Source organism: Theropithecus gelada, chromosome 15 (genome assembly GCF_003255815.1).
Source record: "Theropithecus gelada isolate Dixy chromosome 15, Tgel_1.0, whole genome shotgun sequence".
Classification (NCBI taxonomy): domain Eukaryota; kingdom Metazoa; phylum Chordata; class Mammalia; order Primates; family Cercopithecidae; genus Theropithecus; species Theropithecus gelada.
Genome location: NC_037683.1, coordinates 81,838,524 through 81,862,767, shown reverse-complemented (window position 1 = coordinate 81,862,767; position 24,244 = coordinate 81,838,524). Strand labels below are relative to the sequence as shown.

At 36.6% G+C, this 24,244-nt stretch overlaps 1 protein-coding gene across 1 annotated transcript in view; it reads right to left on the bottom strand.

Moving 5' to 3' along the window:
• The window catches only part of PGM5 (phosphoglucomutase 5), a 189,196-nt gene that overhangs the window by 141,386 nt on the left and 23,566 nt on the right, over positions 1–24,244 (bottom strand). Inside the window, exons 3-6 of the mRNA XM_025359939.1 lie at positions 19,854–20,000; positions 16,821–16,946; positions 12,672–12,862; positions 11,928–12,082 (exon numbers count right to left, since the gene is read on the bottom strand). Coding sequence (XP_025215724.1) covers positions 11,928–12,082; positions 12,672–12,862; positions 16,821–16,946; positions 19,854–20,000 — 619 coding nt within the window. The remainder of the gene's footprint in view (positions 1–11,927; positions 12,083–12,671; positions 12,863–16,820; positions 16,947–19,853; positions 20,001–24,244) is intronic.

Below are 24,244 nucleotides of genomic sequence, written 5' to 3'. Positions count from 1 at the left end.
CCCACCCCTACCCCTACACCAACCCACACGAATGACTTTCACTCGGAGTATAATCAGAACTTTTCCTGCCCCCCTAAATAAGGAATAGTGAAGAGATTACGATGCTTCAGCCTGATAATCTGGTACCAATATTGACTAACTTATTCTGTGTGACCTTGGGCAATTACTTAACTTCTCATCATCATATTTTTCTGTAAATACAATGTCAATAATAGTGCCTGCCTCAAATACTTCTGAAGGTTTGTATGACAATCAAACAACATACTATATAACACAGCAGTCCCCAACCTTTTTGGCACCAGGGACCGGGTTTGTGGAAGACAATTTTTCCACAGACTTGGGGAGGGGGATGATTTGGGGATGATTCAAGAGCATTCCATTTATTGTGCACTTTATTTCTATTATTACATTGTAATATATAATGAAATAATTATATAACTCACCATAATGTAGAATCAGTGGGAGCCCTGAGCTGGTTTTCCTGAAACTAGATGGTCCCCATCTGGAGATGATGGGAGACAGTGACAGATCATCAGGTGTTAGATTCTCATAAGGAGCACACAACCTAGACTCCTCACATGCACAGTTCACAGTAGGATTTGCTCTCCTATGAGAATCTAATGCTGCCACCGATCTGACAGGAGGTGGCACTCACACGGTAATGCTCACTCACCTCCTGCTATGTGGCCCAGGCTTGGGGACCTCTGCTGTAATAGAGTTCACTTGTAAATAAAAACGCCCACTCGAGCACACAAAACTTTCCGGCAGCATCTTGATTCACCCTGTACATCTATCTTAGATATTATCTTTCCCTCAGCATGACCAGTAAAGTGAAATAAGTGATATTTAGCAAGCATTTAAGCAGTGTTTCAACAGACCCAGCTCAACACTGCCCTAGAAAGTTGAAGCTAAAATCCATTCTAAAACTTTTTTGGTGGGGAGAGCTACAAAATACATTTTGAAATATAAAGCACACACAAGAACTGCAATACTCTTTCACTCCAGAAGTACCTTCAGGCCTAAGATGACTTACCATTATCCTCCTTCATTTTAAAACGTTGTCAAGCACCAACATTCTCTGGTGGCTTGACAAAGCATATGGTTCAGAGTTAGGCTGGGCTAAACTACCTTCCTTATATCTTTTATATCACCAGTAAATTTGACTAATGACTCTGATATCTGAGAACCTCCAACTCTGTAAGTTATGTCTTTTCCAAAGACAAGATTGCAGGCCATATATTTATGTCCTGGTTCAAACAAAAAGGAAAGCAGTAGACAGTAATACTGGAGACAATTCAACTCACCTGAACCTAACCAAGGTTTATTGGTGGTCTAGTAAATACAAACCTCTATGCTGGGAACTAGAGTCATTCAAAGAGAGCAATGATTCTTTCCCCTAGTCAGAAAAGAAGTTCCAAAAGAGATGCTTTATTTTTAAATAAATAGAGTTTGATTATTTTTATCACCTTTATCAAGGTGTAGTTTATATAAAATAAAATTCATTACTCCTTTTTTTTTTTTTTTTTTTTTTTTTTGAGGAGTCTCACTATGGTGCCCAGGCTGGAGTGCAGTGGCAGGATCTCGGCTCACTGCAAGCTCTACCTCTCAGGTTTAAGCGATTCTCCTGCCTCAGCCTCCCGAGTAGCTGGGATTACAAGCCTGAACCACCACTCCCAGCTAATTTTTACATTTTTAGTAGAGACAGGGTTTCACCATGTTAGCCAGGCTGGTCTTGAACTTCTGACCTCAAGTGATCCACCCACCTCAGCCTCCCAAAGTGCTGGGATTACAGGTGTGAGCCACCCCACCCAGCCAAAATTAATCACTTCTAAGTGTACAGTTTCATAAGCCTTGACAAATATATATACGTATATATATATGTATGTGTGTGTGTGTATATATATATGGCTGTGTAACTACCATCGTAATCAAGATATGGAACACTTTTATCAGCTCAAAACATACCTCATGCCTCTTTGCAGTAACCAGTGGCATTGATTTTTAAGTTGAATAAATATTTTAAGTCACAAGGAATAAAAGAGAGGTTATTTAACCAAATGGAGCCTCCGAAGACCAAAATTGAGATTAGAAAGGCAGGCCATGAAGTTAATGTTCCCATTGGAGAACAACAGCATGCCACATGTTCAAGACTGGATGGCACTGACACTGGATGGCATTGAAACCCCAGTTTAAGTAGCCTTGAATCCCTAATCAGACAGGGTGATATTACGGAGCTTCTTTCAGTATTGGTCCATCTCCTCTGGTCAAAGTGACTTGTTTAGATCAGTGGGAGGGCTAAAAATAGGCTGCTGGACACCCTAAACAATGACAATGCCCTTCCTGAGACAGAATATGAGTGTCAAAGAGTCCTCACAAATACAGCAGATACAAGAGAGCTGACTTCCAAAAAAGGCTCATCTTTCAGTTCTCATGGGAAGGTGATGATGACTATATACTTCAGCACTTGGGTTACTTAACACTCATCTAAGTGTTTTTCTGACCAACTCAGATAGCAGCAACCCAAGATGGCTCAGAAAAATTGAACAAAAGATAATGTATCCAGCATTTCCAAATCTCCTACAGTTTATAGTTTTAAGTGTTAACAATTTATTCCTCTCACTCTAGCCAGGTTAACATATAAATGCTCTTTACTAACTACAGACATGTAGTTCCCATTAGATACCAACTCTTAGAAACACACAACAACAGACTTGAACCAGTTTCAGCATCCTTTCTAGTAGGTCAACACACAAACCACAAAGAAAGGCCACGTTACGCATCTTGTAAATGTCTTGGTAATGAATCCAGTCCTCATTCGATTTGCCAGGGCAAGGGATAAACAACCTTGAACTGAAGTTCAGGCTGAGGGGGTTTTTCATTATCGACTAGGAAATAACTACAACTCAGTTGCTTCCTTTCATCTCACATTGATTAAGCTGTATTTGTTAAGAGAGTCAGTACCCACATATTATTACTAAAAATTCAACTAATTACAAACTCACCTAAATGTAAATGAAAACCATAAATCGGCATAGTTTTATTATACCCAAAGGAGATTGGGTCGTTACACATCATTCATTTTCTTCTTATTATTCGGGTATATTTTTCTTTGCAACCAACAGATAGCATCACCAAATTTCTCTTTGTACAAAAGTCAAAAGAAGCATGTTGATAGCTCACAGTAGCTAACTTTTTCAAATATCTATTGGGGTGGAGGGAACATTGTATCAAAGGACTTACTGAGAAGGGATCCTTGACTCAAGCCATAAAAGACAAAGAACAACAAAGTGGGATGAAGTGGGGCAAAGGGAATACATTTCAGGGACAGAAGTGCACACAAAGGCACAGAAATGTGAGGGCATCGAATTTGAGGAACTGTAAGCAGCATGGCATGTTTAGAGTGCAGGATAACAATGTCTGCAGGAGTGAAGTGTTTATAATCAGGAGATTATGCGTGTTGTATAACCAGAAGATGGAATCTCCTGCAGGCATTCAAAACCCTCCAACACATTTTAAACAAGGGAAGAAAACGCGCAACTTTCTGCTTTAGAACAACTGCCCTTGGGACAGTATAGAAGACGAAATGAAGAAGAGGAAGTCTAGAGGAAGTGGGAACAGTTTATTGACTATTACAATAGTCCAAACAAAAGATCATGAGAACCTAAAGTAGAAAAGGAAAAGTAGGAATGGAGAAGAAATAATGAATTAAAAATATTTAAGGGATCCCTCTAACAAAACCCAGTGATTAGTGGTACATCTGGAATGAGGGATTATTCCAAGGTTTATTATATAGATAATAGGTGACTCACCCAGAGACTAAACACAGGAAAAACAATTTTCAGGAAAAATTAGAAAAGTTGCGATTTATACAAGTTAAATTTGAGTTGTCTATAACCGATCTGTCTACTGATATCAATTTGACTATCGAACTCAAGGGTAAAATTTTGTCTAAAGATAAAAGATGAAAATTAGAAATGCCTAAAACTGACAATGGGTCTAGTATCTAGATCATCCAAGGAACTTCTGCAAATTCATCAGGCTAAAAAGAAGAACCCTAAATAGAAAAAAAAAAAAAGGTCAAAGGACAGGAATAGGCAATTAATAGAAAATGGAATTCCCAAATTTCTCATGCATAGGAAGAGATGTTCAAGCTCATTAGTAATGTGAGACATGAAAAATTAAAATTACAATGATATGTTACTCTCTATCTAGTCTACTGGATAAAAATTAGAAAGTTAGACAACATAAAGTGTTGGCCTGGATTTGAAGATGTAGGAACTTAGAGACTGGTTGGAGAAGCAGGCAAGAGATGGGCATTCTGGAGTGCAATCTGACAGTATTTGGTCAAAATTGACTAAATTAAATATAGACACCCCCTCTGGCCTAACAATTCTGCTTCTGAATACATGTGTTAAAGAGCTTCTCTCACATATCCACAGGGTGCCTGTGCAGCAGTATTCACTACAACAGGAAGTGAGAAGCAGTCTGAGTGTTCATTGCTGAGTGAATCAAGAGTCAAAATATCATGGATGCGCTCACGGACAAATAAGCAGCAGTTAGAAGCAACATCCTAGATGGATGTACAGTCATTGAAAGGATCTTAAAATGTGGTCTTTTGTGGAAAAAAGGTAAGAAATCAAATACAATCTCTTCTATAGTACTAGTCACATTAAGTAAAAATATATGCAAAAAATATATACACAAACAAAACCCAATAAACACATTTTTTTGTGGTTGTCTATGGTGGGGCAGTCAAACAGAGAGAAAAGAAATGCATTATCTTGAAGTCAGGTAGCGTGATGCCTCCAGCTTTGTTCTTTTGGCTTAGGACTGTCTTGGCAATGCAGGCTCTTTTTTGGTTCCATATGAACTTTAAAGTAGTTTTTTCCAATTCTGTGAAGAAAGTCATTGGTAGCTTGATGGGGATGGCATTGAATCTATAAATTACCTTGGGCAGGATGGCCATTTTCATGATATTGATTCTTCCTATCCATGAGCATGGAATGTCCTTCCATTTGTTTGTGTCCTCTTTTACTTCGTTGAGCAGTTATTTGCAGTTCTCCTTGAAGAGGTCCTTCACATCCCTTGTAAGTTGAATTCCTAGGTATTTTATTCTCTTTGAAGCAATTGTGAATGGGAGTTCACTCATGATTTGGCTCTCTGTTTGATGAATTCACATCCTTTTTAGGGACATGGATGAAGCTGGAAACCATCATTCTGAGCAAACTATCGCAAGTACATAAAACCAAACACCGCATTTTCTCACTCATAGGTGGGAATTGAACGATGAGAACACTTGGACACAGGGTGGGGAACATCATATACTGGGGCCTGTTGTGGGGTGGGGGCGGGGGTGAAGGATAGCATTAGGTGATATACCTAATGTAAATGACGAGATAATGGGCCCAGCACACCAACATGGCACATATATACATATGTAACAAACCTGCACGTTGTGCACATGTACCCTAGAACTGAAAGTATAATACAAAAATAAAAATAATACAAAATAAAAGTTTAAAAAGAATGGAGATTTTAAAAAAGAAATGCATTATCTTTTTGAAGTAATAAGAAATGAGACTTCCATCAGACCAATTATTAAAGGATTGTTCAATGATGAGTATGATTAACTCGACTTCTCTATGCCTGAGGTCCAAAAAAGAGGAAAGAGGATGAGACTAGGAGATAAGCAAATAGAAATTAGCAAAAAGATGGACCATTGTGCTGGTTATGCTGGTGACTCTTTGTCCCCTTCTACCTCAAAGTCCCCACTTCATCAAATGCCCTGTTCTCTTCCCCAGGAGGCAGAACTCCATATGCTGCCCTCTGGCTTCCAGTGCGGTTTGGTTTTAGGAGGCACCAGCAGGAGGTTGGAGGGTGAGAATAGAGACAAGTTGGGGTATTTCTCCCCACTGCCAAGTTCAGCTCTTGTCTGATAGCCCACTTTTCACAACTCCAAACCTCACTAGGCTATGGTCACCCTGACTTCTCCCCTGGACCCTTCTTAGTCCTAGGGGTGTTAACAGCTTCCTGCTATTGCTGATGCTAAGGTGCCTCCCCATTCCTTTTTGGCTTTTTTGGTTTCCTTAACCTTACCCATATCTTAGACCAGCTTATTAAGTTACAATTACTAAATCCTCTTTAGTAAGCCCTTTTTGAGAGTGCCACCTCTTTCCTGCCTTGATCCTAACTGAATCAGCTATACAGTTTCAGGGCAATAACTTACATGATAAAGGGCTTTCTTTTTTTTTCTTTTATTTTAATATAGGTTACATTTGAACATACTTATCTGCTAAAGCAAAATAATTCCCATCATTCTGTAGCAGAAGCAATGTACGGGAGACTGAGTAATTAGATATTAGCTCACATCACTATCTCTTCCACCACTGTCATCCATCATGACTGTTCTGGGAGATGTAACAGCACAGATCTAAAGGACACGGTAAGAATCGAGGTCACCAGAGATCAGTAGATACTTGCATACTTGCAGGATTAACACTGTCTGGATTCCAGCGATCAGCTGAGTATGTTCAAGATAAAGCTATAGCACATATTTTAGATTGGGGATTGGCAACAAATAGCTGTAGACTACATTCTGAGGAATAAGTGTTTTCACATGTGTGGGTGTCATTTCTAATCCCAGCATCACAGTCAGGTCCAGATGCCTGTTTCTGATCTTTGGTCCTACACCTAATCTCCTCCAAGAGTCCTTTCCCTGGGTCTCCCATCTAAGCAAGATGCTCCATACCCACCAATGAGTACTGCACCAAGTTCATTTCCACTAGCCTGTGTTACGATTTGTGTTTCTGTATGTTTTCCTTACGTATTATTCTTTGTCTTCTGCATTAGACTGGAAGCACCACCATGGGGACCATGTCTAGGACACAGGAGATCCTTAATAAACATTTCTTGAGTGGATAAATCGTGAATCATAGGGGTGGCATAAGAGCAAATAGAGGGTAGATGAGCTCTAATCCATTCACCACCATGTTTGTGGGTGGTGGACCTTGGATGGCCTTTTTCATAGTCAAAACATACTTTTTAGATCTGGCTTCTTGGGATGTATTCAAGGATGCTAGCCTTGTTTGAGACTGTAAATATGTCTAGTGAGTAGGGCTTGAATCTGTGTGCATTTGCCTTGTTTTGCACAGAATTCGGCACAGCCCCAAGCACAGATGGGTGCTTCATAAATATTATTGAAGGATGATGACACAAAGGATTATTTAATACCTCCACATGGGGTGGAGATGGACCTCAGGCCGCAAACATACTTTCAATGTGTTTTACTTCTGAAATCATTTGAACCAAAATGTTTCAGCAACACAGATTCATCTGCAACCACAAATCAGACACATTCAGAATGACAAAGCCCCAAAAGAATGCCATTTTCAAGACTGAAACTGTATTATTCTGGGCTAAATGGAATCCTTGTTTCAGTGACACTGTAAGAGTAGAAATTAAAGACACTGAAAATCTTCCCTTGGGGAACCACAATTATCTGTGAACAATGAAAGTTTGTCTGAATAATTCATCAGTCTCAAGGGTACAGGCCTCCCCTTATTCTGGAATCCCAGGAGTTTAGGCAAGTGTGTCATTTAATGGGTTTCAACTGTGTCCTCTGTTGTTATTCTTCCAGGGCCCGGCATTTATGGGCACATTCCTATAATTTTACTAATTTTTTAAAAATAAGCTATATGGGAAACCATTGTCAAGGTTAAAATTTTGACGCTGCATTGATTTTACCTAGGAAGAAAGAAGCTTATAAAGTGTCCATCATGAGAATCCACCTGGGACCTACACAACAGATCAAATACCCAGAACAAATCGCCACGTCAGAGCCCCACAGAATTCTGAATCCCAACCAGCAAGCATGAATAATCCTTTTAAACGGTCACTTACATGTCAGAACAGGTCCTTTGTGAAAATTCTAAGCAAGGCCTCTGGTTTCTGACTGAAACAGATATTTATTGAGAAGGGGGGCACGTAAAGTGAAATCAAGAACTACTGGGAAATTTCCACAAGAAACAAGGACAAATGGTTTTTGTTGTCAGAATGAAACCAGCTTCCCCTAGCCATGGTTTGGAAAGTTATTTGCTAGCCCACAGGGGACAATATTCTCAACTGGTTTATCAGGGACCCTTTTGATCCAATTATAGTTACTGGGCAGATACAGTCATACCCTATTATCAGAAGACCTAGTTTCAAATCCTGAGTCAATTTCTAATTCACTGTGTGACCTTGTACAAGTCACTTAAGCTCTCTGATCATTGGTTTAACATCTTTAATGTGAGGAGAGTAATGCCTATCTCAATTACCTCACAAAATTATTGCAAAGATCAAGTGAGACGATATGTTACAAATTCTTTCTAAATTGTAAGATTCTGTTTAAGTGGAAGGGTTAAATATACTCCCATATTACTAAATACCCTACATAGCACTCAGGATCCTACATTACTCTGAGTTCTCAATTTCTAGAAATGGTCCCATTTTTGCTTTGTTCCCTACAATTCTACGGAGTCTTTTTTTTTTTTTTTTTTTTTTTTAAGGAAGGGTGTAGGCAAAGGTAAATGGGAGAAAACATGGAATCACATGCCACTCTTTGGTACTGTTAGACAAGAATTTTAAAGTGAGTTTAGTTCACCATCATGGACTTAACGTCCATATCACCTCAGGGAGACAAGTAGAGTGGGAGGCATCCAAAAGGTAGTTGATTCTTCTCCCCTCTAGTGAAGAATACAAGGTCAATTTACAAAAAAATACTAGCAGCAAATAACTGGAAAATTAAATTTATAAAACATTTATAATAGCATCAAAATAAAGAAAATCCTCAGAAATAAATTTAACAAAAATTGTATCAGATCACTACATTAAAAATTATGAAATACATGTAAGAGAAATTAAAGAAAACCTAAATAGAGAGATATACCATATTCATGGATTGGAAGATTCAATATTATTAAAATACTATTCTCCCCAAATGGCTCTATAGATTCAACATAATCCCAATCAAAATCCCAGTGGGCTGTGATAGAAACTGAGATGTTGGTTCTAAAATGAAATAAAATGCAGAGGACTTAAAACATATAATTTCCCTTTAATTTGACAAAGAAGAAAAACATGTTGGAGAGTTCGCCTGATTTCAGTGTAATATTTACATACAAATCAACAAATAGATAGTGGTATAGAATAGAGAATCCTGAAATAGATCCACATATATATGGTCAACAGATTTTTAATAATGGTACCAAGGCTATTCAGGGGAAAGAAAATTCTTTTTTAAAAATAGGATTGGAACAACTGGATAAGGGAAATAAGTGAACCTTGACCCCTACCTTATACTATGCTCAAAAATTAAATCAAAATCATCATAGACATAAGAAAAGTTAAAACTGCAATGACTCTAGAAGAAAATATAGAGAAAAATATCTTTCAGACCTTGGGGAAGGCAAAAATTTCTTGTAGTGGAAAAAGACATATATAATAACCATATAATCCATTAATAATAAGAAAAAATAAACTGGACTTCATCAAAATTTAAAACTTCTGCTCATCAAAAGATACTAAGAAGAAGATTAAAAGTAGCCAGTTTCAGTGGCTCATTTCCATAATCCTAGCACTTTGGGAGGCTGAAGCAAGGAGACCACTTGAGGCCAGGAGTTTGAGACCAGCCTAGGCCTCAAACTCGTTTTTGTAGCAACGAGATCTAGTTTCTACAAAAAAATGCTTTTAAAATTAACTGGGTATGATGGCACACGTGTAGTCCTAGCTACTCAGGAGGCTGAGGTGGGTGGATTGCTTGAGTCCAGCAGTCAAAGGTTACAGTGAACTATGATCGTACCACTGCACTCCAGACTGGGCAACAGAGTGAGACCCTGTCTCTAAAATAAATAAATAATTTTTATGTCATCTGAAACCAAGATCATACTCAAATTTTCCCTCAGTGTTCTCTTGTTGCCCAGGTTGGCATGCAATGCTATGGTCTCAGCTCACTGCAACCGCCTCCTCCAAGGTTCAAGTGATTCTCTGGCCTCAGCCTCCCAAGTAGCTGGGATTACAGGCATGTGACATCATGCCTGGCTAATTTGTCCCACAGAATCTCATTTTCTGGATTTTGTGGTTATTTTCTCATGGTGTTGATTTATTTATAAGGTAAGATTTATATACAGTGAAATGCAGCATCTTACAGGTACAATTCAATGAGCTTTGAAAAATGCATACATCCATGTAACCACCACCCAGATTAAGACAGAACATTCCCATCACCTCAGAATGTTTCCCTGTGCCTTCTTCCTATCCCTCATAGGGTAAGATTGTCATAATTTCTATTGCCATATATATGTTTACCTGTTCTGAAACTTCACAGAAATGGAATTATATATTATGTACTTGTTTGTTACTGGCTTTTTATCATTTTATATATTTTTATTCATCCACACCCACAGCATGTGTCAGTATTTCATTCCTTCTTGTTATTGTGTAGTATATAAATGTGTAAATATATCACCATTTATTTTTGCAATTTCCTGTTGATGGACATTTGTGTTGTTTCCAGTTATTAGCTATTACGAATCATGCAGCTATGTATCTTATTATACAGGTTTTTTGTGGACATATCTTCATTATTTTTGGGTAAATATTTAGGAATGGAACGCTGGTCAGATGTAAGCTCCATTTTACAAGAAACTGCCAAACTGTCTTTCATTTTACACTTTTGTTTGCAATGTATGAGAGTTCTGGTTGCTTCCTATCCTCATCAACATTTGGTGTGGGACTACAGGAATACGCCACCACACCTGGTTGATTAAAGAAAATTTTTTTGTAGAGACAGGGTCTTGCTGTGTTGCCCAGGCTGGTCTTGAATTCCTGGCCTCAAGTGATCCTCCCACCTCAGCCACTCAAAGCTCTAGGATTATAGGTGTGAGTTGCCACGCCTGGTCAAAATTTATTAATTGGTAGTTGGCGATTGTTGATGGAAAAGAAAAAGCAGGTGACAAGCCATGTACCTTTTGATGTCTTTAGTATTATAAAAGGCAAATAAATTACATATGCATATATAATGTATATTATATTATGAATTTTAGTAATATGTGTATAATGTATATGTATAGAAAGAGATACAGTAAGTAATATAAATTTTTCTATTAACATAGGTAACCCAAGGAAGGAGTATGATGTTTACATTTTCTTATTTGTGCTTTCTAACTTTCCACCAGGCGCATATACTGTTTCTATAATAATATATGCTGTTTGAAAATGTCAGACTCTGAAATTCAATGTTTTATCATACAGGGTGATAGATGGGAGGGATGGATAGAGCAAGAAGAATGAAACCTAATAGGGTTAGTTAGAGCCCTACTGAGTGAATCTCTTGTTGGGTATTTTCTATGCACTGTCTCATTTCATTCTTACAATAAACCCATGAAGTATCATTTTTCTGTTTGGACAGAGCTAATAAGGCTGTAAGCTAGCATTTGAACATAATATAATCTGATCTCAAAACCCATGCTTTTTTCCTCTCACTTATACATACATACTTTCAGGTTAATACATTTTGTTGCTAAACATTTATGTAGTATTTACTATGTACCAGGCACCATGTTGAATATTCTACATGAATCACCTCTTTTGTACTTCATAACAATCCATATAAAGATATTACTATTATTATCCACATTTTACAGATAAGAAAACTGAGGCACACAGACTAAATAAGTCTGCTAAATTCCCACAGCTAGTAGGTGGCAGAACCAAGAATTAAGCTCAGGCCACCTGTTTCTCCAGCTTCTACCCAGTACACTATACCATGTTCCCATGCTTTCAACACATTCCCAAATGGAGCAGGGGAGAGTGAGTGCCAGCAACCAACAAAAGAGACATCGACGTCAAAGGTCTACCATAAAGTTTTTCATGGTGACATCCTTGCTTACCTGTCCAGGGCCATGCTGGTTGGCATACTCCTCCCAAACCCGCGGACCCCCATCTGACGGAAATACGGAATGCAAGGGAGGTTGGCAGCAATGATGGCCAGGGAGTCAGAAGGGCTCACAAAGAAGCCATTTTGGCCTAGGATCATATAACGGTCCTGTAGGAAGGAATGCGTAAAAATGATCAGACAGAAGCATCTGCTAGCAGCCCATTCCCATAATCATCACAATCCACTTTACTGCCATCTTATATTTAACAACCTAACAACTTGAACAAGGCCAAAGAGAGTATGGGAAACATTCTTCTAAATCTCTGAGTATCAAGGGCCCAGAATCTTGACACACCAGGAATATGTTCCACCTGTTGAAATGTGGCTCAAGCTTTAGAAGCCCCCACACTTAATTCTTTCTTTCTCCCAAACATAATAGAGAACACTGGTTCTTGCAGAAATAGCTGATTTCTTAACTTGGTGCTTTCAACAACACCAGCCATAAATAAAGATTTATTGAATAATATATATTTTTAAATAAACCTTTGCATGCCATAATGTAAATCTGGACCTCAGAAAAGTAATCACTATTTAATTGCAATACTTAGTCATTAAAGAGAAGGGCAGATGCAGAGCCAGTTACGGCACACATGTCCCATACATGTTAGCTCCAGATGTGTTCATTAATTCTCTGATTTCCAATTCATGGCTCATTATATGGTCAAAGTGTCAGCAGACAGAGAACTTTCCTACTTACCCCATCAGCATCAAATGCAGCTCCAAATCCATATTCTCCTCCTTTCATTGCTTCCAGAAGAGTCGTTGCATATGTCAGGTTTGGGTCAGGGTGCTGCCCTCCGAAGTCTTCCAGGGGAACACAGTTTATTGCAGAATTGGCTGGGGCCCCCAGTTCATCACACAGAACTTTTCTCACATAAGGTCCCATAACTAAAAATAGATACACAGCAATATTAAATATTTGCAGAAACTTCTCCCTATTTTGTTCTGAATAGTATAGGAAACACAATTTAATAACTCAGAAGAAAAATATAAATTTACAATCTTTTTAAAGACACAATAGAGAATGATATTTGCTTGAACTACTATTTATTGAGCATCTACTATGTGCCAGTTACTGTGGTAGGAATACAGAAGATGCATTCAATCATCTAGTTACATAAATTTTTTCTCCCAAAACTTTTCTAAAATGTTGCCAGAAAGAAATCAGCTACGTAATAATGATTCATTGTCTGTTGCTTTTCATGTATTAAGAGCTTTAGCTGAACATACGCAAAAGTATTAAAGGGCTCTAGCAATGTTCTTTGTCTCTGCAATCATTGGACTCTGCCAAGTATATAATTAAACACTATAAACCACTGAAGCATATAAAAACAAGCACATTTTTACCAAAATACTTGCCAAGGAATAGTATTTTCCAGTTCAATGAACATTATGGAGTGCCTAACATAGAGTTGCTCTGCTAGGAAATGAAGGGATCATATTGAAGGGGTGCAAAGCACATAGTTTCTACATTCCTGGGCTTGTAATCTAGTAGTGGGATGAGTAAAAGCTGCAGATGAATGACTGCAGTGGTAAGACTAAACAATGCACATTGATGAAATAATTATATCCAATGGCTTAAGAGAAGCAATAACCACACATAAGGCTTCAAGGAAGAAGCAGCATTTCTGGTGGAACTTGAAGGAATAATATAAAGTTGACAAGGATTTGGGTTTGGAATGGGAAGCCCATCTAAACCAAAGGAACATTATGAGCAAGGGAACAGAGCCTGAGGTAGAACATAGGGCACATTTGGGGAACAGCATATAATCCTCCTAACTGAAATATCTGAAAGATACTGCTTTCCACTTATCTTCCATCAATACAACACAAAATCCTCCAATAGTGAACATCTCTTGATTGTGCCTGCCCAGTACACATTTCCTCTTCCTGTGGATACAGCATTTGCGATTTCTATTGGAGAAAAACTCCCTTCCCCATATCTCAGCTCATGGGGTCTGGGTATGGCTAAATCCCACCTCCCCAAGGCTAAGGAGGTGACCTAGGCCTGCCCAATCAGTGTCCTCCATCTCCTAGCCAGAGTAATTGATTCAAAGATGGACATACAGTATAAACAAGGCAATGAGGCTGAAACCCAGAAACATTGCTCATACTGTTTGGAAACAGCAGCAAAGCTGTCTTCCCTGTAGGTCAGATCATGCTAAGGCAAGAACCTGGAAGTTCTTTTCCTGAGGAATATGATCAGCCCACCAAGAAAGAACAGAAGAGCCTAGCCAGAAGCCTTTAGAGTAAAGCCCATGGAGAAGACCCACAGCAGGCTCAGAGCTCCCAGCAGATTTTTAGTGCCTCATTCTTAAATACGCCAGGAAGCCAAGGATCACCAAAATTTTGAGGAACGTATTTGAGATGAGGTGAAAATAAACAAAAAGTAAAGAGAAACCTGGAGGAAACAAAAATTATACAGGGAGAATAAAACTTTTAAAAATATATCAGTAATACCCTAATAGAGATTAACAAAATAGAGTACAATGGCTAAAATGGAAAAGACTGACAGTACCAAGTATTGGTGAAGATACAGATAAATTGGAGCCCTCATACATTGTCAGTAGTGCAAATGGTACAGGTATTTTGGAAAACAGTTTGGTCATTTCTTATAAAAGTAAACATACAAGTATCATATGACTCGGCAATCCCATTCCTAGCTGTTTACCCAAGACAAATGAAAACATACAGACTTGTTCACTAATGTTCACAGTATCTTTCTTTGTAATAGCCAACAACTAGAAGAAAAAGAAACCTAATTTTCATCAACCAGTGAATGGATAAGCAAATTGTGGTATATCAACCACACAATGAAATTGTACTCAGCAGTAACAAGGAACAACTACTGATACATGCAACACCAAGAATGTGTATCAAAATTATTATGCTGAGTGAAAGAAGCTTGAAGCAAAAGGCAACATATTGTATGCTTCCATTTATATAACTTTCCGAAAAATGCAAAACCATGGGGGCAGAAAGCAGATGAGTGGTTGCCAGGGGCTGGGGATAAGGGGAGAAGTTTGACCTCAAAGGGCTGCAAAAAACTCTGTGGGGTGATGGAAATGTTCTATCTTGATTGTGATAGTGGTTACATGACTGTATATTTTGGTCAAACCTTATCAAACTGTATACCTACCAGGAGTAAATTTACTGTATATAAATTATACCTCAGTAAACCTAAGTTAAAAAAGATATGGTATCCATGAAACATAACTAGGATGCTATTATTAAAAGAGAGAATCTTTGGAAAATACAAACAAAAGTTTTGGGAAATTAAAAATATAATGGTAGAACTGAAGGACTGGAAGATAAAGTCAAGGAAATTTCCCAGAAAGTAGAACAAAATAAAGAGATGAAAAATTGGGGAGGAGAAGGGGAAATAGAATAATTAAAGGATCAGTTCAGTAGGAACAATAATCAAAATGGTTACTAAATAGCAATTCAAAAACTTTTCCAGAGTTAAAGGGCACAAGTGTTCAGACTGAAAGGGTCCATCAGGTGTCCAACACAATAAAGATAGAGTCCCACACTAAGATCCATTATTGTAAAACAGAGGAACACTGAAGACAAGTCAAAGGTCCTAAAAGCTTCCAGAGAAGAAAAAGGAAGACAATGGATTAAAAATCAGAACAGCATTGGATTTCTCAAGTTTAATATAATAGCTATAACACAGTGGAGCAATGCTGTCGAACTTCTGAAGGAAAATAATATCCAACTTAGATTTCCATATCAGTCAAATATTAATCAAGAGCAAGTGTAGAATAAAATATATACAATATTTTATTGTATATATTTTAGATATATGATACTTTTCAGGTATACAATACTCAAAATATTTACCTACCACGAGCTTTCTCTCACAGAGTTCCTGGAGAACATGTTCCTCCAAAGTAGGAGTAAATCAAGATGTTGGACAAAGAAACCAGGGAACAGGACATTCAACATAAGAGATGTGTAAAAAGAATTACTACCATGATGATAAAGGGAGATTCCATGATGGCAGCATGCTCACAGAGCAACCAGTGCAGAGTGGGGCAGATCAAAGTCTCCAGGAAAATGAAGTGAAGGGAGATTTAGACACTGGGGGAGAGCTTGAGGATTAAGAGTGGTAAATATACTTGATTAAAACCAAGCAATGAGAAAACAAGACAACTGCTATTTCCAAGGAAACCAAAAACTTGTACTGTAAAGGAAATATAATTATAGCATATTGCATGGCTCAGCTGTGTTGTGGTAATGTAAACACTAGATACTGATCTTACCAAACTGATGATATAATTAGTGAAGCATGTTTGGATTCCCTAACTGGTGGGTTGAGAGGTGGGTGGTGGGTGGAAAGGGTGAAAAAGAGCTGCAGCTCCAGTTTCCATAGTATGAAATCAGTAATGCTCAAAACTGAAAAATCAACAAGAGTCTGTATATTCAAAATATTTAATGATAGGGAGACAAATACAAAAAAGAAACAGCTGAAAAAATTGAAAAACTTTAACTCTGGAAGGTAAATGGGGGAAGACAGAAGTTGGGTACAGATTTTTTCATAATAAATCTTGAACTACTTGACTGTTTAAACTATGCCATGCATATGATCAAATAAATAACAGTTTTACTATACTGCACACTCAAACATGCATAACCTCAAACTCATTTGTTCAACTTTTGTTTTCGTTTACATCCAAAGACAGAAATAAGGGTCCTGAAGTTTTCCAGAACATTCCAAACATCTGAACATACACATGTTGTGTTAATATCTATGAATCCAACTTTCCTCGTAACCGCTGAAACCCAACGGGTGTAGAGGTCTCAATATTTCCTGCCCACTGATTGGAGAAAACCACGAGCTTACCTCCATGCATTGCATCAACGCGAATCTTCAGTTGGCTGGGCCCAGTCAGCAAACTCTTGATGGCATGAAAGTCAAAGATGGTCCGAAGAAGGTTGAGATAGATATCCACTGGGTCCACTATCTCCACTAAAGATAGAAAAACAAAGGAAAATGTCATTGACTGTACCCATGAAAGATACTTGGAAGCATAAAAAGAATCACTACCTTAACAGCATGAAATTCTGATCACAAGCCCATCATATCCCTAGACATGATGTGGGAAGTAAAGTGCCCATTTGTTGACAAAAATCACAAATCAAGGCACAATCAAGATACTACAAACTTTTCAAGTGCTCAGTGGGTATAAATGATACCGAGTTATAAATTCTTCTTTGCAAGGAAAAAATCAACCACAAGAATAAAGATAAAAATGTGCCCTGTTACTCCTGCCCCCAGTTCCCCGCCCCCCAAAAATGCACACAGCACACATCTCAATGTTTAGAGGCATTTTGGCATATCCAGTTGCCTTTCCTGTGGGGGCTGGCCAAAGACTGACTCAGCTGGTATGAAACAAATCAGCAAGTGACCTCAGTAGTGACCCCTATTTTCCAAATGCCATTGTGCCTACCAGATTCGAGTGCAGAATTGGTGATGAATATATTTCTGAGTTTGCATGAAATCTCATTCATGCCCAATCTCCACCCAATTTCCAAGTGAATGGCAAATATCTAGAAATTCTCATTAAACACAAATGCTCTCCAGCTTCTAGCACCACCCAGTAACCAGGAATCCAAAAAGTTTTATTCACGTATTTGACATACCAAAAAGCTCAGAATACATTTTTCATACTTGTCAATCAGTATATAACTAATGCTCAGAAAGTACTTGTCCAAGAAGTGGTAAATCAATTCTTTACGTGCTAAAATTTGTCTAGGAGCCCTGCTTTTTTAAATTCATAGCCAAATTTTGAAACTTAGGTATATTGTTTTCAGATTTTTCAAATACATACTACTTTGAAACCCTGAAATACTTTTAAACTTGCACTGAAGATACTACCAATCCGCTTTCAATAATTTTTAGTAAATCCAGGTGTGATATTTAATGGATGAGATCTTAATGTGCCATATAATATTATCCCTTCATCTGATCAAATACATATCTAAAAATATTTTTTCTTGCACTTAAGTCAATGTAATCTATGTGTCCATTCAAATAATTATATTTGTAACATGGGTACTTTTTAATTATCTTTTTACATGAGGAGCATAATAGTCTATAAAGTAATTAAAAATTAATCCATATAAAGTGTACACCTAACAATGGTTAAAATGATAAATTTTGTTATGCATATTTTACCACCATAAAAAAATTAATCTGTAAGACAAAAGTTTATGCCCTGAGTACTTTGTAAGTTTTACTCACTCTACATTATAGGGTAATATTTTTGACAATTTCTTTCTGGCTCTTCAATTCTTAAACCACTTGCCTAAATACATTTGGTATTTATAATAGGCAACACACAGTACCAAACAAATGTGAAAAACGAGGGAGCAAGAAGTCAGGAAAAATTGAAAGTTCACATCAATTAGTTCATGCTCTTGACACTTCAAAGTGAAATGCAAAGGAATTATTTCTACTTAACACAAGCTTTGCTCAACACTTGAACCAGCAAGAATACAGCACATAAATTATCCCAAACGATTATCTCCAAATTCTCGGAAGCCAAGGAATCCCTCTACCCACCTCCTGGTATCAGTAACATTTTAGAAAATTCATGCAACTAGCAATGTGGCTGCAGCAATGAGCCTGAATGAGAGCTCACGAAGATTTGAGTCTCTTGGACAACTATAAAAATTGTGAAGATACCAAAAATAAGCCCAGTCCTTCTAACCTTATGTAATTAGCATATTGAAATCATTTTGCTTAATATAATGTACACTTTGCCTTCAATTGTCCAGCCATCCCATGCGTGTGCACGCATATGCCTGCGCATTCTCCCAGCTAGATTAGCAAAAGCAGGCACTGTTGCTTCCAGTTATTATCATGGCTCTCTGCAAATTTGTGCTCATTACCTAAGCAAACAACTGACTCAAAACCTCTCAAGAAAGACTTGGTAACATTGGGCCAATACTGTGACCCCCACACAATCCATTTAAAGCTTTTCTCTGTCCCTAAAATATCACATGGACACAAACCAGGTATTTCATCTTCTAGGCTAAGTTAAATTACTTCTAAAATGAGGATACCATCTTAATACAAACTGTATCCAAATTTATAGTAGCACTAAAAAAATAAAACGTGTTAGATCTATTGCTATTTTATACCTTCTAGGAAAAAGCAATAGGATAAAATATAAGGGGGAAAATGATATACACACACGTTATTAATGTTGTCATATGGTTTAAAATTAATCTATAAAATAAAAAAACTATTGTCTGAGTACTGTAGAAGTTATATTTGCTTTACAATATAAGATAATAGTTTTGACAATCTCATTTTGGTTCTTTAATTTTTGAATCACTTGCCTAAATATATTTGGTAGTTACTGAATTCCTTTGTAAAATCTCCTAACACAGTGCTTGGCATAGGGTAGGTGATCAATAATTATGCATTCAATAAACTGATGTATAATTATTCCAAGCTTGGTTATGGCTTAGAAAAGAAACTCCGACCTTTCATGAGAAATTTAATAACCCCACTGACTTGTTAGGTTCCTTCTTAACTAAGGCATTCCAGCATCTTCACCTTAATTGCTTAGACAAGTTTTGGCAATTCACAGCCTATTCTTGGAATGTTATAATGAAGTCAACCATAAAATTTTTCCTATATTGAAAATGATACCAAGTTTGGGAAGTGGTTTTTGAGAGTTTCCAGTTCTGAATATCTTGGCTGCTCTCATGTCTTCTCTCTACACCACATTAAGTTTACACGTATTTATCAAGAGTCACCCCTGAGATTGACAATGCAATAATTTTCATGAGTGTACTTCCCTACAGAAACCAGTCAGTCCCATCCACATGGTTACTCTGACTTCTTCAAAATAAAACCTGTTACCTCTGAATGGTTTGAATTTGTTCTCTAGGTCAAATTCTTGTCTTCCTAGTCGAGATAGGTCGATTCGGAGATCAGGACATATAGCATATTCCTCAATCGTTTTGCTGATTTGGTAGATTTTGTCTGAGACAACATCGGGTGCAGGACCTAAAATTTGAACACCAAAAATACACGTTTTTAAAAGTCTCATGAATTTCAAACAGAGAAATGTTACTATCCTCCTCCACCAGGCAGAGAAAGATTCATTTGTTCTCTAAACAATGATCAATGGTTCACAGTTCTATTAGCCTTGACATTTCTTATACTGTACTCATCCACCTTGGGGGAAATTTGGTCAGCCTCACCTGTTCTATGTAGACTAACAACGCATATGTTTGTTTATTTGTTTTAATCCACTTCTAAGTAGTGACACATCTTTCCTAAAAATAGTTTCACACCTGCCAGGGAAACCTGGTTACGTAATCAGCTTTATTCAGGATATGAGACACAAACAGGATATGCATTTGACAGAAGTGAGGGATTCCAGATTTACACTGCAGCTTCCCCAGTGCACCTAGAAGAGGAAACTATGCTTTCTTCTGCTGCCTAACTGATGTGTGAGCTTAGCAGGGTAAGTTAATTATTTTCCCCAACTCACAATCTCTAGTCACTTCCCAGTTTCTAAAATGAAGCTCAACTAAAAATAAATGATGCATTTCCTCGAAAGGCCAAATTGACAAGTAGTATTAGACTTTAAATAAATTGAACATGAAATCAATACTTGTTCACCTTTTGGGATTTTGCTTTTTTTTTTTTTTTTTTTTTTACCTTGTATATCTCAATACAAGCCATTTTAGATTTTTGGTTTTTTGCAACAAGGTTGAAAAACAAATAAGTAGATTGAAAGATCTAAAGTATAAATAATTGACAGATGTATAGCTTTCTGTATGAATCTTACTTGTCAACTATACTGTAACTTTCTACTGAACAAAAATTGTTTCTTGATTTTTAAAATATCTCAGTCCTTAGAACTGCATTGTCCAATACAACACAATAAAAGTTACTAGTCACATTTAGCTGTTGAGCACTTAAAATGTGGCTAGTCGAAGTGTGCTGTAATTGTAAATACACATCAAATTTCGAAGAGTTAGTAGAAAATGCAATAGATTGCATTAATAATTTTTATATTGATGACATGGTATAATAATATTTTAGATATAATAGTTTAAATAAAATACAATGTGAATTTCACTTCTTTTCCCTTTTTTAATGTGGCTACTAAAAATTTAAAGTATGTATGTGACTCATAACATTTTTCTCTCGGACAGCGCTGCCTTAGAGTGTAGCACCATCACCGTATCCCAATAAATGCTCATAAAAAAGAACAGCAATAGTCCTAGTTTAGTAAGTGGGAGAGAAGACAGCCCAGAAGATTTTACCAAAAATTTTCTTGTTGTGTGGGAAAAGTGAAGACCTCAAAGAAATAAACATAGCCCTTTGCTTCACTCCTTACCATTTTTTACCCTTCACGAAACTTAAAGAATAGGTAGTCTTGTTTAGTTTTTGCATTATTTTATGCTTGCCAGATTACAGAATGCATGAATATCTCCCTCCACTCCCTACACCCCAGGCACCACACTATGTTTTTGGCTGTGTCCATCATTTTCAAGTCCCTGAGTTTTAATGCCAAAGCACACTGGTTTCCAAAAGTAAAGCAAGTACTGTCTCTCTAGATAGTTGTCTATGATGCCGTTTAACCATCCATGTTGATAATTTCAGAGTTCATCGACAACTTCTGAATTCCTTGCCAATTTCTAAGTTCTCTGATGTATATCTTCCACTCCAACAACTTTCATCATATGCACACCAAAAATATGTACAATTATAACATATATTAAAATAATTGTGTTTTAAAGGATACAGCAAATCTACAGGGACTCATATAAATTTTAAAATGTTAAAAAAGAATACCCAGAGATTTTAAAGTACATAAAATAAATGAAAAATTGAAAAAGCTTTTTAATTTGAGGTAGTCCCATTTATTTGTTTTTGCTTTTGTAGCCTGAGCTTTTGATGTGATATCCAAGAAATCATTGCCAAGGCCAATGTTCAATAACTTTTTCCCTATGTTCTCTTCTAGGATTTTTATGGTTTCAGATCTTACATTTAGGTCTTTTATTCATTTGGAGTTTATTTCTGTGTATAGTATAAAATAAGGGTCCAATTTCATTCTTTCACATTTTTGTTTTCCCAGGCACCATTTATTGAAGAGGTTTTTTTCTTTCTTCATTATATTCTCTTGGTGTCCTGGTCCAAAATTAGTTGACTATATACATTCTGATTTATTTCTGGGCTCTCTATTCTATTCCATTGGTCTATGTTTCTGTTTTTATGCCAGTATCATACTGTTTTGTTTTTACTTTAGCTTTGTAATAATATAATTTTAAATCAGCAATTGTGGTACCTCCAACTTTTTTTCCTCAGCAATGTTTTGGTTTTTTCTGGCTCCATACAAATTTTAGTATTGCTTTTCTATTTCCATGAAGAATGTTATTGAAATTTTGATAGGGGTTGTGTTAAATCTGTATATTGTTTTGGGTAGTATGAATGTTTTAATAATATTAATGTTTTTTGATTCATGATCAATGACCACAGGATATCTTTCTATTTATTTGTGTCTTGTTCAATCTCTTTCACCAATGTTTTATAGTTTTCAGTATATATTCACCTCCTTTGTTAAATTTATTCCTAAGTATTTTTTGATGCTATCATAAATGGAATTGTTTTGATTATTTTCAGCTGGGTCATTATTTATGTATAGAAATGCTACTGGTGTTTGTATGTTGATTTTGTATCCTGCAACTTACTGAATTCATTTATTAGTTCTAAAAATTTGTGTGTGTATATCTGTGTGTGTGTGTGTGTGTGTCTGTGTGTGAGATCTTTGGAATTTTCTGTATTTAGGATTATATTGCCTATAAATAGACATTATTTTACTTTCTCCTTTCCAATTTGGATGAGTTTTATTTATTTTTCTTGTCTGATTGCTCTTGCTAGTACTTCCAATACCATGTTGAATAGAAATAGCAAGAGTGGGCATCCCTGCCAGGTACTAAATAGTGGAAAAGTTTTCAATTGTCCCCAGTTGATTATGATGTTAGCTGTGGGTTTCTTCAAAATGGCCTTTGTTATGTTGAGAAACTTTCCTTCTATACCTAAAGTGTTAAGAGTTTTTGTCAAGAAAGAATGCTGAACTTTGCCAAATGCCTTTCCTGTACCAATTGAGATGATCATATGGTTTTTATCTTTCATTCTGTTTAGCCAGTCTTGCATGTCAGGGATAAATCCCACTTGGTCTTGATCCATAATTTCTTTGATGTGTTGTTGAATTTGGTTTTCATCAAAATTTATCAGAGATATTGGCCTTTGGTTTTCTTTCCTTACAATATGTTTGTCTGGCTTAGGTTTCAAGGTGATGCTGACCTCATAAAATGTGTTTGGAAGTATTCCCTGTAACTCTATTTTTTGGAAGAGTCTAAGAAGTATTGGTAATAATTATTCTTTGAATGTTTGATAAAATTCAGCCATGAAGCCACCTGGTCCTAGGCTTTTCTATTTTGGAAAGTTTTTAATCACTTCTTCAATTTTTTATTTGTTGTTGGAGTGTTCAAACTTTGTTTCTTCCCAATTCAATCTTGATAGGTTATTTTTTCTAGAAATTTATCCATTTCTCCTAGGTTCTCCAATTTTTTGGCATAAAATTGTTCATAATAATCCCTTATGACCATTTTCATTTCTGAGGTATCTATTGCAATGTCTCCCCTTTCATTTCTATTTATTTGAGTCAGCTTTTTTTTAGTGAGTCTGGCTAGGAGTTTGTAGATTTTATTTTTTCAAAGAACCAACTTTTGATTTTATTTATATTTTCTAGTTTTTCTGTACTACATTAACTTCTGTTCTGATCTTCATTATTTCTTTCGTTTTGCTCACTTTGGATTTAGTTTGTTCTTTCTTTAGCTCCTTAGGGCATAATGTTAGTCCACTTATTTAGATCTTTTTCCTTTTTTAATGTAGGCATTTATTGCTATAAACTCTCTTAGAACTGACTTTGCCACATACTGTAGGTTTTGATACATTGTGTTTCCATTGTCATTAATCTCAAAATATTTTTTAATTTCCCTCTTGATTTCTTCTTTGACCCATCTTTGACCCATTAGCTCGTCATAAACATGTTGTTTAATTTCCACATATTTGTAAATTTTCCAAGATTCCTCCTGTTATTGATGTTTAGCTTCATACCATTGTGGTTGGAAACAATACTAGACATGATTTCAATCTTTTTGAATTTGTCAAGATTTATTTTGTGGCCTAACATATAGTCTATCATAGAGAATGTTCTATGTATGCTAGAG